This window comes from Equus przewalskii, chromosome 8, assembly GCF_037783145.1.
Source record: "Equus przewalskii isolate Varuska chromosome 8, EquPr2, whole genome shotgun sequence".
Lineage (NCBI taxonomy): Eukaryota > Metazoa > Chordata > Mammalia > Perissodactyla > Equidae > Equus > Equus przewalskii.
Genome location: NC_091838.1, coordinates 37,294,927 through 37,316,439, shown reverse-complemented (window position 1 = coordinate 37,316,439; position 21,513 = coordinate 37,294,927). Strand labels below are relative to the sequence as shown.

The 21,513-nt window shown below is 36.7% G+C and overlaps 1 protein-coding gene across 1 annotated transcript in view; it reads right to left on the bottom strand.

Annotated features, from left to right (window-relative positions):
- RIPK2 (receptor interacting serine/threonine kinase 2) overlaps nucleotides 1-18,584 on the bottom strand; it is a 35,358-nt gene extending 16,774 nt beyond the window's left edge. The window contains exons 1-3 of the mRNA XM_008539681.2: nucleotides 15,795-18,584; nucleotides 10,403-10,556; nucleotides 7,722-7,877 (exon numbers count right to left, since the gene is read on the bottom strand). Coding sequence (XP_008537903.1) covers nucleotides 7,722-7,877; nucleotides 10,403-10,556; nucleotides 15,795-15,967 — 483 coding nt within the window. The 5' untranslated portion in view covers nucleotides 15,968-18,584. The remainder of the gene's footprint in view (nucleotides 1-7,721; nucleotides 7,878-10,402; nucleotides 10,557-15,794) is intronic.
- Between the last annotated feature and the right edge of the window lie 2,929 nt (nucleotides 18,585-21,513).

Below are 21,513 nucleotides of genomic sequence, written 5' to 3'. Positions count from 1 at the left end.
AAACTACTCATATCTCTTATGATTGTCACTGAGTATTGTTTAAAACTCAGGTGTTTTTGTTGCTTGGAAAGATTCACCCTGAGGTAACATCTGTTGCCAATCTTCCTTTCTCTCTTTTTTCCCCTCTCCCCAAAGCCACAGTACATAGCTGTATATTCTAGCTGTAGGTCCTTCTAGTTCTTCTATGTGAGCCACCGCCACAGCATGGCTACTGACAGATGAGTGGTGTGGTTCTGCACCCAGGAGAGATGAGAGGTGTGGCTCTACCTGGGCTGCCAAAGCAAAGAGTGCTGAACTTTAACCACCAGGCCATCATCAGGGCTGGCCAAACAACTCAGGTTAAATGTTCTTATTTATAATGCCCTAAAAATAGAATCCTTAAATTCTGAAATAAGCAAAATCCCAATATAGTAAGCTCATTATTATATCGTTTATGTCTACCACTAAAAGCATCATATCTGTTGGCAACAGTATAGTTAGTATATAAAGTCTATTTACATCCATAACAATGAGGGCCTAAAGAATTATCAGTGACAAACATCCTGTACTTTTGATATGTCCTTTATAGTTTTACTTCACTTGTAAATCTTGTGCAGATGTTATACAATATTTTAACTCTCTAAATATTCAAAAGGTTCCTTATTTAAAAAAAAACAGAAGATAAAATGTAAGAATAGAATAATATTTAGTGGACAAAAGAGTATTGGAAAACTTTAAAGACATTTAATTTAAATTACTTGGACCTTTACACTGTATAATTTCTAAGTCAACAGAGTGGAATGAGTTCCATATAGTACACTACGTGTATTTCAATTATTTAACTCTCATATCTTTACTAGTTTTAACAGAAGAAATTTGTTTAGTGTATAGATGAATTTGAGATAAAAAAAATTATGGCCCCACTCCAAAAAGGGAGGGAGTGGACTATATGAATCTTTCATACATTATTATAATAAAAAGGTACATCTAAGTAAAAAAAATTAGAAAAGACCAACAGAAAACATGGTGCCAGGACATGAAGAGCTAAGCTGGATTGACTTTAAAAGGCAATACAGCATGTGGTTCAGAACATGGGTTCTGGAGCCTAGATTATTTAGATTCATCTTCCAATTCTACCACTTAATTAGCTGTGTGACCTTGAGCAAGTTTTTAAATTTCTCTGTGCCTCAGACTGACCATCTGTAAAGTGGGGATAATAACAGTATTTATATCATAGGGCTGTATTGAGAAAATTAAATGAGTTATTCTAAGCAAAGCACTCAGAGCATCTGGTACATAATAAGTGATCTAGATGTGTCACTATTATTAATGTTTTGTATACAGGAATAAATCTCTAAAGGTTGCTCTTATTCATACAATACCAACAAGGACAGTGTGAAGTTTCAGGGCCTTGATCACTTTTGGGTGGTAGTAAGACTCTAGAGACTGCATATCCCACTTACTCCTACTTGGCATTGAAAGCTCTATTCCTCCCACCCACCCTCTAAAAGCAAAATCAGTATTCTGGTTGCACATGTGCCAGGATAATAAGCATTAGTATAATAAATAAAGTTTATTCTTGTCCCACAGTGAAAAATCCTAAAAAAAACTTGGGGTGTGATCTCATCTTATGCCTGAACCACAATTTACTGTTGGAGAAAACGTATTCCTGAGCTTGCTTCCTTATGTGCTCCTCTTACTTCACCTAAGATCTTCATCTTTGCATTTTCAAACCTAGCCTAAACACCTTAACCACAATTTCCTCTATTTGATGATATAATTTGGCTTTTATGTGGAACCATACTTCTCCCCTTCTTCTATTAAAAACAATATCATATACAAAAGACATGATTCATTAAATCTGTATCTTCAATAGAAGGAAAAAAGTGAAGAACATGAGGGGAGGAATAAGAATTCCATGATTTCTTGAGGATCTTGATAAATTTATCATTCAACAATAAAGACAAGAGGATAGGAACTTTTCCATTCTAGACAAGATCTTAACATGCATTTTAAAGGTAAAAGCTTTCTTTTTAATAAAAAAGATGGTAAAAAAAATCAGAGGAAATTAAAATGCACTACTCATCAAAGACATCCATAATCCTATCACCCTACTAGAATAGCTACTTTCATTTACATGTATTATCCATACTGTAAAACTATCCAGTTATCATCAGGAAAAAGCTAAGAAGAGTAACCTCTAAATATTCTGGTTTTCTCACAAAACTGACAATAGCAGAGAAAGTAAATATGGTACATAAAAATATTTTCCAAGAAGTTTATCACAGGTTCATTTGTATCTAAGATGCACTAATGGACACTTGATTGACAAATAACCAAATTGAATGTATTCTTTCTAAAGGAGAAAAGTCTCAAATGATCTTTAATTGGTAGTAAATATTTTTCGTTTAGATACTATGTTTCTGGTTAGCATTCCAGCAAGAAAAATTACTTCAAAAACCTGTAGCAAGGTGTGAATTTCCATTTAATTTCATTAAGTATTTTTAAGGATGTTTTGTGCTTTATTTAAAGAACCTTCCAAGAAGACAGGTAGATCAAATAATCCTTACTTTTTCATGCATCACTGATAAACTCTGACTTTTCTTTTTTGGTGAGGAAGATCTGCCCTGAGGTAACATCCCTTGTCAATCCTCCTCTTTTGTTTGGTTGAGGAAGATTAGCCTTGAGCTAATATTTATGCCAACCTTCCTCTACTTTGTATGTGGGATGCCTCCACAGCATGGCTGATGAGTGGAGTAGGTCTGCACCTGGGATCTGAACCTGTGAACCCAGGCTGCTGAAGTGGAGCATGCAGAACTTTAACCACTCAGCCACAGGGCCAGCCTGAACTTTGACTTTTTTGTCCCCCCCATGAACATTAGTTTTTATTCTCTGGTTAAATGTACACACAATTCCTAGGCATGACTTTTAAGGATAATTTCTTCAAATAATTTATCATTACAATTGAAAATAACCTTTGTTTACACAGATAACAACAAATTTAAAGTTTTAAAAACAGCCACCCCAAATTTTACAACAGTTAAAATTATAGTTAAAGAAACTAATAGTTCTTCCTTTTATTTTCCTGACAAAAGCATTCCTGAAATAAATTGTGATAAAGCAAATTGATTTAAAAATAATAACGAAGCTTTAATTTGTGGTTTGTGCATGTACTGCTGGAACAGTCATTCTGCTGCTGGCTTGAAAGGCATATCAACCACAAAGGCATAGGAGTATCCAAAATATATGATAGCAGAGATTTAGGGCTGCTGCCTGGGCATGCTGAACTTTGACTTTTAAGGGACATTTATAAAGTAAAAAGGGGAGATACATGGGATGCATATAAAAGAGTACTGCTAATTTATAAGAATAGTACCTGTATGTGCTAAAATTAATAAGAATTACAAAAAATACACAAAACCAGGCTATTTTAAATTCTATTGATATAAAAGAAAGACCAAGGGTACCCTGTTGACAAATGAAAAAGAGAAAGTAGGGATCATCACCTATTACTTTGCTTCTGTTTTCTTTATCAATAATAATTTCTGGACTGAGATAAAGAAAATGAGGTTAAAAGGTTTATAAAGTGTCAGTCTCAGGTTATTTTATATGTATTTCAGGTTATTGAGAATACTTGCAAATACCTTCTTGGTGCTATGAGTGTTCTTTGTGGGATAGAATGGAGAGGTACTATAGGATATCAGAAAAGTAAATGTCATTCTTATTTTTAAAAAGAAAAAGAAATGTTGATTTTGAAAATCTATATACTGGTAGGAGATTATCCTTAATTCCTGGTTAAAAAAATTTAGAAAATTTTATAGAAGGGATACTTTATGAGTAAATAATGAAAGAACCAGCAAGAATTGATGAAAAACAAATTATATTAGATCAGTGGTCAATTTCAGACCTCATGTGCTATATCCCAAGCACAATGCCTAGCACACCATAATTGTTCCACAAATACTTACTGAATAAAGGAATGACTGACTTCATTTCTTTTTTGACAGTTAATTACTATTGCAAAAGAGTAAATGTAAAAACAGTTTGCATATTATAAAACATTTTGCAGTACTTTAATAATAACATACTTGACTATAAAGACAACAGGTCTATCTGGTATATATAGAAGATCTGGAATTCATTTATTTGTTCATTCAACAAATATTTATTGAATGCTTCCACATGGCATGTGCTGAGCATGTGGCAGTTAATAAACTAGACTAAATTTCTGTCTTCATGGAGCTTATATGCTAACTGGGGGAGATGGTCAACAAACATATTAATAAAACAATGTCATGTGTTATGGTGAAAAATACTATGAAGAAGCATACATCAAAGTATGAGGATAAAGAAGAACTGGGTGGGTGGTCACGGAAAGCCACTCTGATAATGAGACTGAAGAAGGTGAGGAAAGTAAGCTGTGAGGATATCTGGGAAAGCAGCCAAGCAAGGACTCTCATATATTCTTATGGACAAAATGGAAGTAATATTCTTTTAGAAGTATTCAAAGCAAACTGTATGATTATTCTCCAATACTGCTGATGAACAAAAGGACTGATAGTGACCTGGAGAGAGGTTCTCAGCACCACGTGGCAGCTGTGATCTGAGCTCTCTACTGGTTAACATTTAATCATGACTTGAAAATACAAAAAACTAGCTGTTTAAATTTTAGGATGACACAAGGCTAGAAGAGAAAGTTACAACCTTGGACTACAGAAATAACGTTCAAAACGGTGTTAAGAGGCTGAAGTGATCAACCAAATCTAACAAGATAACATTTGCTGATGTCCAGAAAGTATTCTGTAAAGTACATGATAAGGAGATGTGGCTTAAGCAACAATACATGAAAAAAACCCCTCTCAGGGCTTTTTGTTGACACTAGCCCCATTTGAATGTTGTGATATGGCTGCCCCCCAAAAGTTGATGAATTATCAAGGAAATATTAAGAAAGGTATTTAGGACCATTGAATTCTACATTTATCAGACCATATCAAGAATATTTTATTCAGTTTTGAGGATCAAAATTTAAAAGAGGGTTGGCCCCGTGGAAGAGTGGTTAAATGTCCATGCTCTGCTTTGGTGGCCCAGGGTTTCGCTGGTTCAGATCCTGGAGGTGGACATGACACCGCTCACCAGGCCATGCTGAGGCGGCATCCCGCATGCTGCAACCAGAGGCACTCACAACTAGAATATACAACGATGTACTGGGGGGCTTTGGGGAGAAGAAAAAATAAAAATAAATAAAAAAAAGATTGGCAACAGAGGTTAGCTCAGGTGCCAATCTTAAAAAAAAAAAAAAAAAATTTAAAAGAGACTTAAACACAGATGCATCTAGATAGCACCTGGGAATAAAACCCATGTAATAAGGAAATTAGCTGAAGGAACTAAGGATGTTTAGCAGGGAAAAGAACAAAACACAAGTGTACGTGAGGGGCAGGGGGATTTTGGCTATCTTCTAATATTGAAAGGGCTGTCACGTGGAAGTAAAATTGGACTTAGTTTATCACGAAGAAAAGACCGAGGACAAACGGGTGGAAGCAACACGGAAGGATTTTTAACTGATCACATTAAGAAAGTGTCACAGTCATTTAAGTATGGATGTTAAGACTCCCCTGTCATAGGATAACTGCCCTGGGAGACGGGGGATAGTTGCAGTGAGGATTGAGGGGACTAGCTCTCCATTAAGGTACTGCTACTTGTATGGTTCTCTAATTGATGTTATAGATGAGTGTCTCTTTTTATTAATACTGAAGCAGCAGCTTGCTTCCATCTCTCTTCCTCTCCCATTTTACTCTAGGGAGAGGAAGAGTCTTCAATAAAGATTCATTTTTTCATTGAACTTCTCTCATATTTTTTGGTATTAATTTATCTATTGTTCCACTTCCCTATTACTTATTTGAACATTTTTTGATATTTATAATAATTATGTATATTATTATAGTAAGTGTAGCAAAATAATATATAAAAATTGAGTGAGTTGCATTTAGTATTAATTACTTTTTATTTTTACTTTTTATTTCCTGTCATCAGTTAGATATAGGGGAATTGTGAAATCACTACTACATCTGGTGCCTTTAGGTACCTACATCTTATATTTTATATAAAAATTAATTCAAAATAATACAATTAAAAACAATAAAATAATAAAATTAAAAACATAAAACTATAAAACCTTTAGAAGAAAATTTTCAATATTGATGGCTTGGTAAACAGTTCTTAGACATGACAGCTAAAGTATGATCATAAAAGAAAAAAAGTTGCATTTCATCAAAATTAAAACTTTTGTTTTGGGGTGGGCCTTGTGGCCGAATGGTTAACTTCGCGTGCTCCGCTACGATGGCCCAGGGTTTCTCTGGTTTGGATCCTGGGCGCAGACATGGCACCACTCATCAGGCCACGCTGAGGTGGTGTCCCACGTACTACAACTAGAAGGACCCACAATTAAAATATACAACTATATACTGGGAGGACTTGGGGAGAAAAGCAGAAAGAAAAAAAAAAAGAAGACTGGCAACAGTTCTTAGCTTAGGTGCCTATCTTTAAAAAAAAAAAAACAAAAAAAAACTTCTGTTCTGTGAAAAACCCTGTTAAAAATATGAAAAGAGCAAACTAAGGACTGGGAGAAAATATTTGAAAACTACATGTCTGAGGAAGGACTCATATCTATAAAATATATACAACTCTCTAACTCCAACAATAAAAAACTCAAAGAATCCAATTAGAACATGGGCTTAAGACATGAAGAGCCATTTCACCGAAAAGGATATATAGATGGCAAATGGGAGCACATGAGGTGTTCAAAAACATTAGCCATTAGGAAAACGTAAAGTAAGACCATGATGAGATGATATTATACATTTATTAGAACAGTTAAAATAAAAAACTGTGATAATACAAAACATGGTGAGGATGTGCAAAAGCTGGGTCTATCATACACTGCTGGTGGAATATAAAAACAGTATAGCCACTCTGGAAAATAGGTGGGTAGTTTCTTAAAAAACTAAACATACCCTTATCATTTAACCTAGCATTGCACTCTTCGGTATTTATCCCAGAGTAACGAAAACTTAAGTTTATTCAAAAAGTTGCATGGGTTTGTTCATAAAAGCTTTATTGTAATGGCCAAAGACTAGAAATAATCAAAATGTTCCTCAACATGGGTGAATGGTTAAACAACTGGGGCACACCCATAGCATGGAATATTATTCAGCAATAGAAAAAGGAACCAATTATTGATGCAAGCAACAACTTGGAGGGATCTCAAAGGCAGTATGCCAAGTGAACAAAGCCAATCTCAAATATCACATACTGTATGATTCCATTTACAACGCAGAATTCTTAAAATGACATTACAGAGATGGAAAACAGATTAGTGATTTTCAGAGATCAGGGATGGTGGAAGGGAAGAAGCAGTTGTGACCATAAAGGAGTAGCATGAGTGATATCTTTGTGATGATAGAGTAGTGCTGTATCTTGATTGCTGTGGTGGTTACATAAATTTATACATGTGATAAAGTGACACAGAACTACATACATGCATTGTATCAATGTCAAATTCTTGGTCTTGAGGTCCGGGAATAGCTAAGCCACTGCAGCACGAAGAAGGGACACTGAAAACAAGAATTACGGGCTACGGAAAAGGGGGAGATATTAAGTTGGCTAGGTGGAAGAAATAACTAAACAGTCTTTTTAAAGCTATTAATCACAAGGAAGCAAATAAACTTTGTTTTTAAAGTAATTACCTTAACATGAAATTCATTATCCAATAAGATATTTTGAGTCTTCAAATCATGATGAAGTAAAGGAGGATTCATATTGTGCAGGTAATTTACACCCAGTGCAATTTCATGTAGGATGCGAAATCTCAACGGCCAAGCAACATCAGGATATTCAGTTTTCTTTATACATATGGAAATAAACAAACCCGAAATCAGTGGCCAAATTTCATTAAATTTCCACTTAGGAAATTAAATATTCCAAGAGGAAATACAGTAGAAACTAAGGTCAAAACACAAGCTCATTTTTATTACAGTTATCAATTTGATATTAACATCCTTCTATCTTATTTTCTTCACTTTTTAGAAGAAATAATAACTTTATAGTACTGATATTTCCTTTTAGTTTATACTGGCAATGCAACTACATGGTGTTGAGTTTTTTTTCTTCAGTTGACCGAGTTTTCCATTATTTTTCATCTGTATAATACCCAGACACATATACCTATACTCATATCCATCTCCCCGTTCTACGGCTCATATCCAGAAACTTGTGCGTACACATACACACACACAATTTGCTTCTAGTACATACCAAACCATTCATTCAAAATTTATATTTTAATTTTCCTGTTAATACCCCACTTTCTTATAATAATCATTGCATCAATTAAAAATTATGACCATTATATTTATTGAGTAAGCATTAATATCTTGTACTTTTAACCATATACTTAATTTACTTACATTCCAGCTGGAAAAATTAGCCTTTGGGGGTTTTGTTTTTGTGAAGGAGACAAAGATCAACTTCATTTCGAAAGTGTATATAATATAGACATATATAAAACATGATGTTTTATATGTATATATTTTTGGTGAGGAAGATTATCCCTGAGCTAACATCTGTGCCAATCTTCCTCTATTTTGCATAGGGGACGCTGCCACAGCATGGCTTGACGAGTGGTGTGTAGTCAGTGCCTGGGATGTGAACTCATGAACCCCAGGCCGCTGAGGTGGAGCACGTGAACTTAACCACTACACCACCAGGCCGGCCCCATGTTTTATATTTCTTAGTACTTACAAGTGATAGTCATCTGAACTTTTGTAAAATAAAGGTTTTCTGAACATAAAAGTTAATGCAGCTTCCCAGGAGAATGAATATTCTCAGAACAATAAGATAATCTGGGAAGATCTGACAGCCAATCATCAAGGCACCATGTCACTGGATACCTTTTTCCATATGATATGAAAAAGTATGCTTCTAATGAAAGCTCACAACTGTTCTTGAGAATTTTTTCTGCAAATGGATCAGCTTATAGTTCAGTGATCAATCCAGCAAGGGAGTGGCTCAAAATACTTTGTGTTTACATTGTATTTTGATTTTTTCCAACAATCTTTTGTGAGGTTGAAAGAGGGTGCTACAAGATAAATCCCACCCTAATAATGCAATACAGGAAACCAAAGGAAACACATAACACTAATTTTGACCATTACTTCCTCTGGTATATACAGACCCCCGTCCATCTGTAAAAAGGTAACTTTTTCTGAAAATTATGTAATTTAAAGGGGTAATGAGGCCTCTCTGCAGTAGAGTATTACTTGGAAGTTTTTGACGAAGGTAAAGAAGTGCCCACTCTATATTTTATAATTACTTCTAGGAGTTAGCAATTCCCCTGAAGCAGGCTCTAAAACTTCTGCTGGGCTGCAAATTTGGGTGCCAGCGTACCTACCGGAGTGCTGGAGTATGGGAAGAAAATGTTATAATTTCTATTATATTCATTTTTCAAAAAAAAAAACCAAACTATGCTTAATTAATATTTGTATCTTGATTGCTGTGGTGATTACACAAATCTTATACATTGACACTAGTTACTTTACTCCATCTTTGCTTCAGATGGTCACATAATAAATAGAATGTGATGTATCCACTCTCCCTTGATCACTTACAGAACACTGTGATGTATCAGAATTTAGATGCATCCAGCAATTGGTTTGTACAGATATTACCCAGTTTTAACTAACCCAACCCTCACTAAATAAACTGAGTGGTTTAAAAAGATTTCTCAAGAGAAACTGTAGGTTGGAGATAACATTAATAATATAAGCTCAAGCAAATAACAATAGATGAATACACATATTCTGAGAATGATGATCCCCAACTTTGTTTACTAATGGGATTCATAGTCAAAGCCAGAGTAACAGGTACCTTGACAAAAAAATCAAATGGCTCATGCCACTGTCTATTATTGGAAAGGCTAATGTATTTAGTACTCAGAGATAGATTTATTTGGCCCATTAACTCAGAACTTTATGCACTGGTATTATTAACATTTAATATGAATCCTAAATTGTCTTTAACATAAAATAAAATTTGGCCTAAGAGTGAATTGTAGGTATGCAGAGTTTATCTTTTCTCTCTCCTATGCCTGAGTATATATACATGTGGATATTGGAATTCAGTGTAAAACTCAGGAACAGTAACCTAAGCAAAATAATCTAGGTCCCTGAGAATACCGGGCCTGACTCGACAGTATTTTCAACAACACAAAAGAAGCCACATATGGTGAAACTTTACCACTGATATTGTTTTTCATTATTCTTATTTTGATTCATCTATATATCCCCAAATAATCCGATCATATGTAAAACCAAAGCATTATATAGCTTGAATAACAGAATTATAGCCCCTGAAAATATACAATACTTACCCTATGTAAGAGTTCATTTAATGATCCATTTGGCATGTATTCAGTAACTATTCCCAAAAATTCAGGCTCATTGCAAATTCCCAAAATTGGAAGAATGTAACTAAATCTAGCTTTGTGTAAAATTTCAGCTTCTCTTAAGACATCATTTCTTTCACTAAAGAAAGAAAATCATAATTATTTCAAAGAAATGAAAAATACACAATTATCATGTCCATAGTACTAATTACGCCTGGACTTTTTCACTCATTAGCTTTTGACTTCATGTAAATTATGCAACTTCTCTGTCCTTTAGTTTCATCATATTTAAAGTAGGGATAATGTCTACCCTATATATTCCACAAGTCTATTTAGAGACCAAAATAACTTCTATAAGCCACTGATAGAAAAAAGTGCTACACACAAGTTATTATTATTGTACTTTTCTAGGAAAGAGAACACAATGTTTAAGTTTATAAAGTCCATCTATATTAGAATGATTGGTGCATGAACTAGTTAAATTATTAAGTTTATGTAGTTTTAAAGTGACTAGATTTGATTAGAATATTATATTAAATTTTATGGTTTAATACTTTATAAAATTTTTCCAAATATTCTGAATATTAAAATATCTAAATATTGTAGGTTTAAATGACTAGATGATAACAGTTGCATAAGAGTCAAAAACGCTTAGAAATTACACACTGGCATTCAGAAAAAGAACACTGAGAATAAGTAAATGCTTATAACAGATTGCTGGGGTGACTTTGGATTCCAGGTTCATTTGCTTATTCGTACATAAAACAAATAAATATTGAACTTTTATTATGAATAAACTGTGCTCAGCATTATGGAGAATATAAAGATGAAAAAACATAGTCTATGTCCTCAAGTTCCCCAGAAATCTTTCTTTTCTTTTTTTTTTTTCAGAAGATTAGTCTTGAGCTAACATCTGCTACCAATCCACCTCTTTTTGCTGAGGAAGACTGGCCCTGAGCTAACATTCATGCCCATCTTCCTCTACTTTATATGTGGGACGCCTACCACAGCATGGCTTGCCAAGTGGTGCCATGTTCGCACCTGGGATCTGAACTGGCGAACCCCAGGCTACTGAAGTGGAATGTGTGAACTTAATCACTGCACCACCCGGCCAGCCCCTCCCAGAAATCTTTTAAGAAAAATACTCATTGTGGTTTTGATTTGCATTTCCCTGATGATTAGTGATGCCAACACTTTTTCACATATCTGTTGGCCGTTTGTATGTGTTCTTTGGATATGTTAGTTATCTTGAGTTTGGTAATCATTTCACGATAAATATGTATATCAAATCATCATATTGTGCACTTTAAATATATACAATTATATCTGCCAATTTTTTCTCAATAAAGTAAAAAAATAAAGAAAGCAAACAAAAAAGGAAAGAAAATAATACTTAAAATATAAGGCAAATAGTGATAAATACCACCAAAAAAAGAATAAGTAAGTAAATAAATAGAGAATAAATGGAGAGCTCAGAGAAAAGAGTAAACTTTGGGCTAGGGGAGTCACCAGTCTTTACAGAGCTGGGATTTCAACTATCGTTGAAGGATGGATAGAATCTCAACCACTGGAAAAAGGGCATACAAGATGGATGTGGCCTCCAAGAGGAGAGGGATCTTGCCTTTCTTTTTCATCTTTGTACCCTCAGGACCTGGAACAGTGCCTGGCACATAGCTGACGTCTAAAAGGGATGTATTAAATGTATTCAAGGAAATTAAAATGAAAGCTATGTTTAGAAAATGGCAAATTGTTTAATATGAATCAGGTTATGTAACTGAGTATGTAAAAGGACCGAAGGTGATCAGGGTAGGAGAGCCTTAAAGCCAGGTGAGGGTGTTTAAACTTTATTTGGTAGTCTCTGAGTTGTGATTGCAGGTTTTTAAGCAGAGGAATGACATGAGCAGAACAAACTTTTAGGAGGATTAACTTGGCAGTAGGATGTAGGATCAGCAGAAAGAGTTAAGAGTTTCAAAGTGAGGTACAACACTAGTTACGATGTGAAGACCGAGAGCCTGAAGCTATAAAGGTTGCAGTAGAAATGGAAAGACATACACTAGCTGAATAGACTCCCCAGGCTGTGGTCACTGACCGACTAAGGGGGACTAAAAAAGCAATGGAAGAGAATTGAAGACGTCATCAGTTTTTACTCTGGATGAATGGGTGTTGGTAGCAGCAATAACAGAAATAGAAACGCCTCCAGGTGAAGCCTATTAGTGAATGATGATGATTAGTTGGCTCTTAAACCACCAAGCTCTGGATGAATGGCTGTTGAAATAAGGAAAGCAACAGACACTCCAGACCAGACTATGAGGCCTGCTTTAAAAACAAACAAAAAGCAAAATAAAGCAAAAAATCTTAGTCATTTTTGTTTTGAATAGGTAATAAACTTATATGTTTCAAAATTCAAGAGTTAAAAGAGGGCATCAAGTGAAAGCTGCTCTCCTTCTCCCTGTTATTCAGCCACTTAATACTCAACTGTGGGGCAACCAATTATATCAGTTTATGAGACTTGTTTTAATTAAATTTATATTCCTTAAGTTGAAATAATTCTGTACTTGCATGAAGAGATGTAGGTCAACAAGACAGTTATTGTGTAGCCCCCTCACAGGGAGACAGGATGGACCTGAAGATTCCTGGATCCTCTGAGAAAGAACCATAGAGAAGGGATGCTGAGGAAGTCTCAGAGATACTTAATACCACACTCTTTCCTCCTTACATTAACAGTATGAGGCATTCTTCCTTTTACTGTGGTCCTATTATGTGTCAGCCGCTTTACATACACTATCATTCTAAGATCAGCCCTCTAAAGTTGGTTTCATTATCCCCACTTTATACAAGAGGGCTCAAATTAATTTTCTAATGGTCACGCCAATAATAAGTTGTAACTGGAGTCATTTGAATTGCAATTGTGGGACTCTGAAACCTGTGTTGTTTCCATTCCACTGCTTAACCAGAGAAGAAAGTTAGTTCTTGAAGTCAGATTTTGGGAAGACTGAAAGATTCTGGAAAGACAGAAAAAGCCAAAACACTTTATATTTTTAAAATATAGCATATTTTAAAGCATAGGACTTTATTTTTAAAAGCAAAAATGTGAAATATTTTTAAAATACTTTTTATATTTTTTAAAATAAGAATTTTTAAAAATAAAAATGTAAACTATAGCTTCTGCAGACATATCACCAAAATTACGCAACTCAAAATTTCAATCAAGAAAGAGTTTCATCTACAGGGTGTTTGAACACCCAATCAGACTCATCTACCCAAGGAGTTGGGAGATTGTTGGGGAAGGTCCACTCACTGGGCAGAAGTCATCAATCACAAATTATTTTTAAGATGTAACAACACATAAACTTATGTTTCTTTCAGGTGATCTCAAAGAACAATGCAAACATTATCTGCACCAGAGCCCAAGAAGTACATGTATTTACCATTTCCACTTTATAAGTGAGGAAATAGACACTATGTGAGTCAGCTGCATAGCTCAGTCCTATGCTCAGTATGCTCAGTCTACATAAACAGTGCTAATGTTGACATCTTAGGTAACAAGTGGGAGAAAAGAATGTGACGCAGTAATGCTAGAGTGTTTCACTGCTTTTTATGGCTTCCTTGACAACAGAATTAATTTCCTTCACCCAATTTAGTGAAGAATTTTTGATTATGAAAATTGCCAATGAGTATGGTAAGGGAACTCCTTCATTCCTTGGCTCCCAAATGGCACAAAACTTAGACAAATTAAAATTTTGAGAAGCAGTAGCCAAAATGGGAGGATCAATTTGCTTTAGAATATCTAAAAGGTCCTACAGTGCTGGCTTTCTATATATTTGTATTTAAGTATAAAATATATCCACCCTCTCTAACCAACCACCACTCTTTAAAATCGATTACATACATATATACACACACTTGCCCAGCACTTGCTCCACAGAATTCAAGGCCCAGGGTAAACAGACACCACACCCTGTATACCGGTCACGAGATCTGGACTGTGGTATACAAAAAGTGGGACCAATCCCTAAAGGTGTTCCAAATCTACTGTGAGATCTAGTTCATCCAAGCTTGATAGCAGGAGACAGCAAAGAAAAGCCACAGGCAGATGAAAGTCCAATTAACCTTGGCAGGGCTGAAGCTGAGGAATTTGTCTGATATCGGATACTAACAGTCTCTGGTCAATTAGGCACCTAGCATGATGTATTTTCACATTAGACATGGGCAAGGAGAGGATAATGTTGCAATCATGGATGTTAACTCACTAAGAAGTGAATGTAGGGTCTAGTTAAATCCCTACTGGAAAGAAAATACACAAGACTAGTGACTAGTCCCACCGACTAATACATACACTCACAGGTCCATGGCATATGATCGAAATGTTTTTCTGGAAATAGAAACTAATACTAGCCTTCCCTTTAAACCTGTACAGCGCACTAAAATTGTTCCAGGATGTGAGAGAGAAGCAAAATTTTTGGTCATTTAACAGTTTTCTGATTCAGTCTATTGTTAACAAAAATAATACACATTTCCTCTGGGGACAGACTTTCCTGTGAGAGTGAAAGGAGAAACTAAACGGCTAAGTTGAATTTGATATCTAAACTTAGATGACTACCCATGATAAACCACAAACCAGACAAAAACAACAACAAAAGCCTAAACCAAAACATCCCAGACTCTAGAGCAGCACTGTTCAATAAAAATATGTGATCCACACATATAATTTTAAATTTTCCAGTGGCAACATTAAAGAAAAACCACGTGAAACGAATTTTAACAATATATTTAACCCAATATATAAAAAATCTCAGCATGCTATTGACAGAAAAGTTTTAATGAAATATTATAAATTCTTTTTCTTTTTAGTACTAAGCGCTCGAAATCTGGTTTGTATTTTACACTAACGGCACACTTCGGTTCAGAGGGCCTCATTTCAAGCGCTCAATAGCCACCTGTGGCTAACAGCTACCTACCAGACAGTGCAGCCCTAAAGCCCGTTTTCAAAAAAAAAGAAAGGAAAAAACACAAAGCAAACAGAACCCACACTCACTATATAAACACACATCAATTTCAATAAAGAGGACGTTTAGAGTTGGGCTGTGATTGCTGATTTTTGGTGTACGGAGAGAGAAGGCTCAGGAGAGTAAGAGGGAGACGGCAGCGGAAAGAGATGAGGGGAAGAATGCGATTGTTGCATCTCCAGAAAACCCGGCTCTCCCCACCATGCCAGCCTCAAGCCTTGAAGGACTGCCTAGAGGTGACGAGGGGTGGAGCCGACCCCAAGTGGCCACCAACTTTTGGGTTTTAGAGCCAGCCTGCCCGGGGCTGGTGTCGGCGGGAGTGAAAGGCAGCAGAGTTCGGGCTCGGCCGGGGAACCGCGGGAGCGCCCTACCTGTCCAACAGCGGGGTGTGGATGTGCAGGTGCTTCACCGCCACCTGAACGCGCCAATCTGCGTGGCGGGCTGACGACACGGTGCCCGACGCGCCGCGGCTCAGGTAGCGCAGGTCTGCGAGCTTGTGGTAGGGAATGGTGGGCAGGGCGCTGCAGATGGCTTCCCCGTTCATGGCGGCGGGCGGCGCGGACGCTCAGGCCGCTGGCCGGGTCCAGTTGTTCCTGCGGCTCCTCGGCCGCCTATATCCGCCCCTGCGCGAGCAGGCTGACCAGGCTCTCCCTGCTGCCCGACACTAGGTCACGAGGCCGCCCATTCCCCGCACGGCCCACGCCAGCAGCTGTTTTTCCGGAGCCAGAGCGGAGTCTGCTTTCCCGGAGACTGAGGTCAACTGCGGCGGCGCGGCGGGGAGGAGCTTCCTCTCCCGGCCCAGGCCCTCCCCGGCGGGCCCCGCCACCCGAGCGCGGCCGTCGGAGCTCCTCCCTCCCCAAACTTCTCCAGCGACGTCAGCGGCGGACAGTGAAGCGGGGAGACGGGCTCCCAGCCCGCCTAGCCGGAGGCCCGAGATCGTTGTCGCGAGCCGCGGCCCTGACTATCTGTGCGACCCCAGCGGAGCCCGGACTGAGTTCTAGGGGTGGGGAAGGGAGCCGGGAGCGCTCTTCTCGTCTTCTCTCCCCACCCCGCTCCCCAGGTTTGGTAAACTTTCCTTTTTGGGAAGGTTCCTCTCAGCAGCCTACTGGCTGCTGTGCGATTGGTCAGCGGGCCTTAACACTCGGGGATCTGGACCGCGCATCTTCGGGAAATCGTCAAACCCCAGAGGGGAAGGCGGGGCCCCGAGGGGGTGAGCGCCAGGTCCCGGCTACGCGCCTGCGCAGGAGGCTCTCGGAGAGAGTGTGGTGACTTCTGTCGTCTGCACGCTTAATGAGGCCGGCGAGTCAGGTAGGGTGTAAATCACCTGTCTACCTCAACCCCAGTTGTCCCTCATTTTCAGCTACTTCAAGGAGTGAAGGGTAAATGATAAACGCTGTCGGAGTTCGACCCTGTCAACAAGTTCAGGTGTTTAGCTCCTGTTACATGCTCCTCTACTAGGGATTGACTTTTCTCTCTCCTCTTCCATCTTATGTGCATGATTATATAACCTTGAGAGACTCCGTCCCTCTGACTCCAGGTAAGACTGCAAAAATTTCTCATAGGTCTGGGAGGAATACAATCAGTGTTTAATGCCAACCAAAAAAAGACTGCAAACATATTTCCAGCTTTTTACTGTAAACATCTTTCTACTTAGATGACTATTTTGTAGAGTGTGACTGAAAATATTATATACAATACCAAGTCCATACTAGGCATTTAATGAATTCTAAGGCAACAGTAATAAGGAATGCCTGACTTGAGTGGAGATTTTCTGCTTACAGAGAATGAATGCTTCCTGTATTTTTATATTGCCTGAAATGAGAGTAGCAATGTTACATTTTGTAATATGTAACGGGAACTTGTAATGAAATAGTGTTTTTAAAAATTTTGATCGTTTTAAATAAAATGGCTATAGTTTTTAAGATATGGTTGGATACTTTGTATCCCATTTCCCCTTAATTCCTTTAGGCACTCAGTTAACAAACTAAGAGTTCCAGAAAAAGAGAACAAAAAGTAAGCAGGGAGGGAATGACGCAAATAGTAATTCAAGAAATTTTGCCAGGACAGAAGTACAGGGGTCTCCATATTGAAAAGGCCCAACAGGTACACACAGTGGATGAAAAAAGACCTATATTAAAGCACATTATTAAAAAAGTCAGAACACTAAGAATAGAGAGAAGATTCTAAAAGTTTTCAGAGGGAAGAAAGGAGAATAAAGGGGTGAGAATTAGAATGACATAGGATTTCTCAATAATAACACTTTTATGCTAAAACACTTAAGTGAAATTTCTTTAAAGTCTTGAAGGACAAGAACTTCCAAACTAGAATTCTATAGTTGATCAAACTACCCATCAAGTATAAGAGCAGAATAAAAACATTTTCCTGTATATAAGGATGTAAACATTTACTTTCCATCCATCCACTTTTTTTTTTTTAATTTAAGAAAGCTACTAGAGGATGTGCTCCAACAAAATATAGGAGTAAGTCGAGAAAGAGAGAGACATGAGATCCAGCAAACAGGACCAGGAAAATGGGAAGGGAAACCCCAGGATGAAAGATACGTGGCAGAATTAGAGAACAACTTATTTTCGTTGGAGCAGGAAGATGGCAGACTCCAAGAAGAGAGACTCTAATTAAAATAATTGAATTTGTAAATTGTCTAATTTTGAGTATTTGGGAAATTATATTGATAGGTGTTTGATATATATAAGGAAATATGTGGAGAGAGAACTTAAAAAATCTAAGCAAGTGAAAAGAAGCAATTATTATTAATTCCTTGAAAAATAAAAATTATGCAAGAATGGGAACAGCATTTCTCCAAATGATTCTGTGGTGGTGAAAATTTAAGACTTTTCAGAGCTTTTAAAATACTGGTATATTGTAAATCTCTAAGAAGGAGAGAGCAGGCAGCATAGAACTCTATAAAATGTATTTATATTTTGGGGCTGGCCCCGTGGCCGAGCGGTTAAGTTCGCGCGCTCCACTGCGGGCGGCCCAGTGTTTCGTTGGTTCGAATCCTGGGCGCGGACATGACACTGCTCATCAAGCCACGCTGGGGCGGCGTCCCACATGCCACAACTGGATGGACACACAGCGAAGAATATACAACTATGTACCGGGGGGCTTTGGGGAGAAAAAGGAAAAAATAAAATCTTAAAAAAAAAAAATGTATTTATATTTTTAATTACATTACTTTTAAATTTACTTTTTAAAAAATAAGTAATATATTCACATTTCAAAATTTAAAAGTGTGGAAGACAGACAATACAATAGAAAATTGGGGAGAAGACCTGGACACCTCACAAAAGATATCTAAGTAGCAAATGAAGGTGAAAATGTGTTCAGCATCATTAGTCATCAGGGTTAAAGCTATCAAGTTAAAACCACAATGTAAGATCACTACACAAATGCAAGAATAATTAAAATTGAAAAGACAGATCCCAAGTATGGGTGAGGATTTGTAGCAGTTGGAGCTGTTGTACAGTGCTGATGGGAGTGTCAAGTGGTACAATCTTTTTGTAAACTGTATGGCAGTAAGCTATTAAAATTGCCCATTGTGCAGATCTTATGACTCAGCAGTTTCTCACCTAGGTATGTGGACATGTGTATGCATATGCTAGAATGTTCATAGCTGTGCTGTTTATAGTAGCTTCAAACTGGAAATTACCCAAATACGCATAAAGAGTAGAAAGGGTAAATAAATTGTGGCACATTTACACAATGGAATACTGAACATCAATGAGATTGAAGAGTGTATGACAATATTGATGACTCACACAAATACAATGTTGGATGACAAAAGGCAGACACTGAAGAGTATATATTGTATGAGTCTGTTTCTATTAAGTATAAAAGTAAAGAAAACTGACCTATGCTTTTAGAAACCATGATAGTGGCTACTCTTTTTCCACTTTTTTTTTTTGAGGAAGATTAGCCCTGAGCTAACTGCTGCCAATCCTCTTTTTGCTGAGGAAGCCTGGCCCTGAGCTAACAGCCATGCCCATCTTCCTCTACTTTATATGTGGGACACCTGCCGCAGCATGGCTTGTCAAGCGGTGCCATGTCCACACCTGGGTTCCAAACCGGCGAGCCCCTGGCTGCCAAAGCGGAAGGTGCGCACTTAACCACTGCGCCACCAGGCTGGGCCCATAGTGGCTACTCTTGTAAGGTGGAAGTAGTGACTAAAAGGGACATGATGAGACTTCTGGGGTGATAGTAATGTTAGGTTTCTTGATCTAGGACCTAGACCCTAGGTGCCAGGTACACAAGTATGTTTAGTTTCTGAAAATTCTTTGAAGTTAATGTGCACTTTCTGTATATATTATACTTCAATAAAAATATATTAGGTTTATATATTAAATAAATATATGTGTATATATATTATGTTTCTCATGTAGTTAGTATCACACTATATACCTGTTCACCTTGCTTGTTTTTCGTTTAACAATGTATGTTGAATATCTTTCCATATGAAACTTCCTCATGCTTTTTTTATAATGGCTGAGGGGTATACCATAATTTATCCCTCATTGATGGACACTTAGATTGTTTCCACATATTTGCTATTATAAATAATGCTGCAATAAATAATCTTTACATTTGTCATTTCATACATATGCAAGTATATATACATAAGTAATTCCTAGAAAGTGAATTGCTGAAGCAAAGAGTTATGTTGATTTGTAATTTTGGTTTATATTGTCAAATTGCTCTTCACTGAGATTGTACCAATTTTTTTCTGCAGACAATAAGAATACCTGTGCCTCCTCATGCTTACTTTCTTTTCCTTTTGAGATAGGTAGTGCAATGTTGGTCTACTGATTCCTGGAGTTCAGTGCTTCTAAACTCAATTAAATGATAAGATTCTTTTTATTGCAAACCTTTTAAATATTTGGCTTCAATTTATTTATCACAACCCCATGTAACCATGTGTAAACTATACATATATATGTATAGTTTAATTAATTCCCGTAACGAATTGGCTAAAGACAGAAAGCTTAAAGAATACTGGTGTTGAACTACATCAGCTAAATGATAAACAAAAAATGAGAGTAATTACACCAATTAGGCCAAGACACAAGCATCATATCTGTATGTCGAATTCATCTGTTGAAAATTTTCTAAAATCACGTTAAGATTTGGTCTTTCCATTTACTGAAAATAAAGGTTATTTATACCTGCATGTGCTATTTTAGGAAACAGCAGCTTGAAATCTCTCATATCTCTTCAATTAGAAACAAAACAGAAAAATTGAAAAAGAAACCACTTAAAAGTTACAAATCTAAGAATTTCAAACATCTCATATTTTAATTTTTCAGTGTAAAAGCACATAATGTGTTTTAAAAACACAGATGTTGCAAAAGTCTATAATTACATAACAATGAATGATCTGCATGGGAAAACATTTGGGGTACATTTGGTGCTGTTTCTCCCCCCAAAATCTCAAAAAATACCTGATATATCTGATGACGTACAGTCTACTATGAGGAGGCAGAGAAGTACACATTTTTACAGTTAATGAGAATAATAATGTTTCTCGTTTAACCATTCTAATTGTGTTCAACCCTAAAAGAACATGAAGTCATTTTAAAATTGATAAAATGATGCTTTTTCTGATAATTCAGCTAGGTTAAACATTAAAAAGTAAACATTTCTCATAGTAGAATTATTAGTAAAGAACATTAAAATCAACTTTTAATACAGTATTTTATAACACTTTTCTCAAACATTTTTCAATCTAAAGTTCCATCTTTACTATGTAGCATTCAGAAAAAGGTGAAATTATTTAAAAATAATTCCTAAGAAGGTTAAATTAACTTATCTTCCTATGAAATTGCTGAAAAGTAAAAAAGAAAGACTGGAAGACACCAAGCTAGTACAATCTCCCATCTAAGGAATGCCTAGCCCAGTTTTTGATCAGGTTGTTCATTTTTTTGTTACTGAGTTGTATGAGTTCTTTCTATATTTTGGACATGTTAATATAAACAAAAAACTAAATTGAAAATTAATTTGTCATTCTGCCAAATAAAAGTGACTTTCATACCACCGAAACAAACAAACAAACAAACAGGATAAAAATGTGTATCTAGC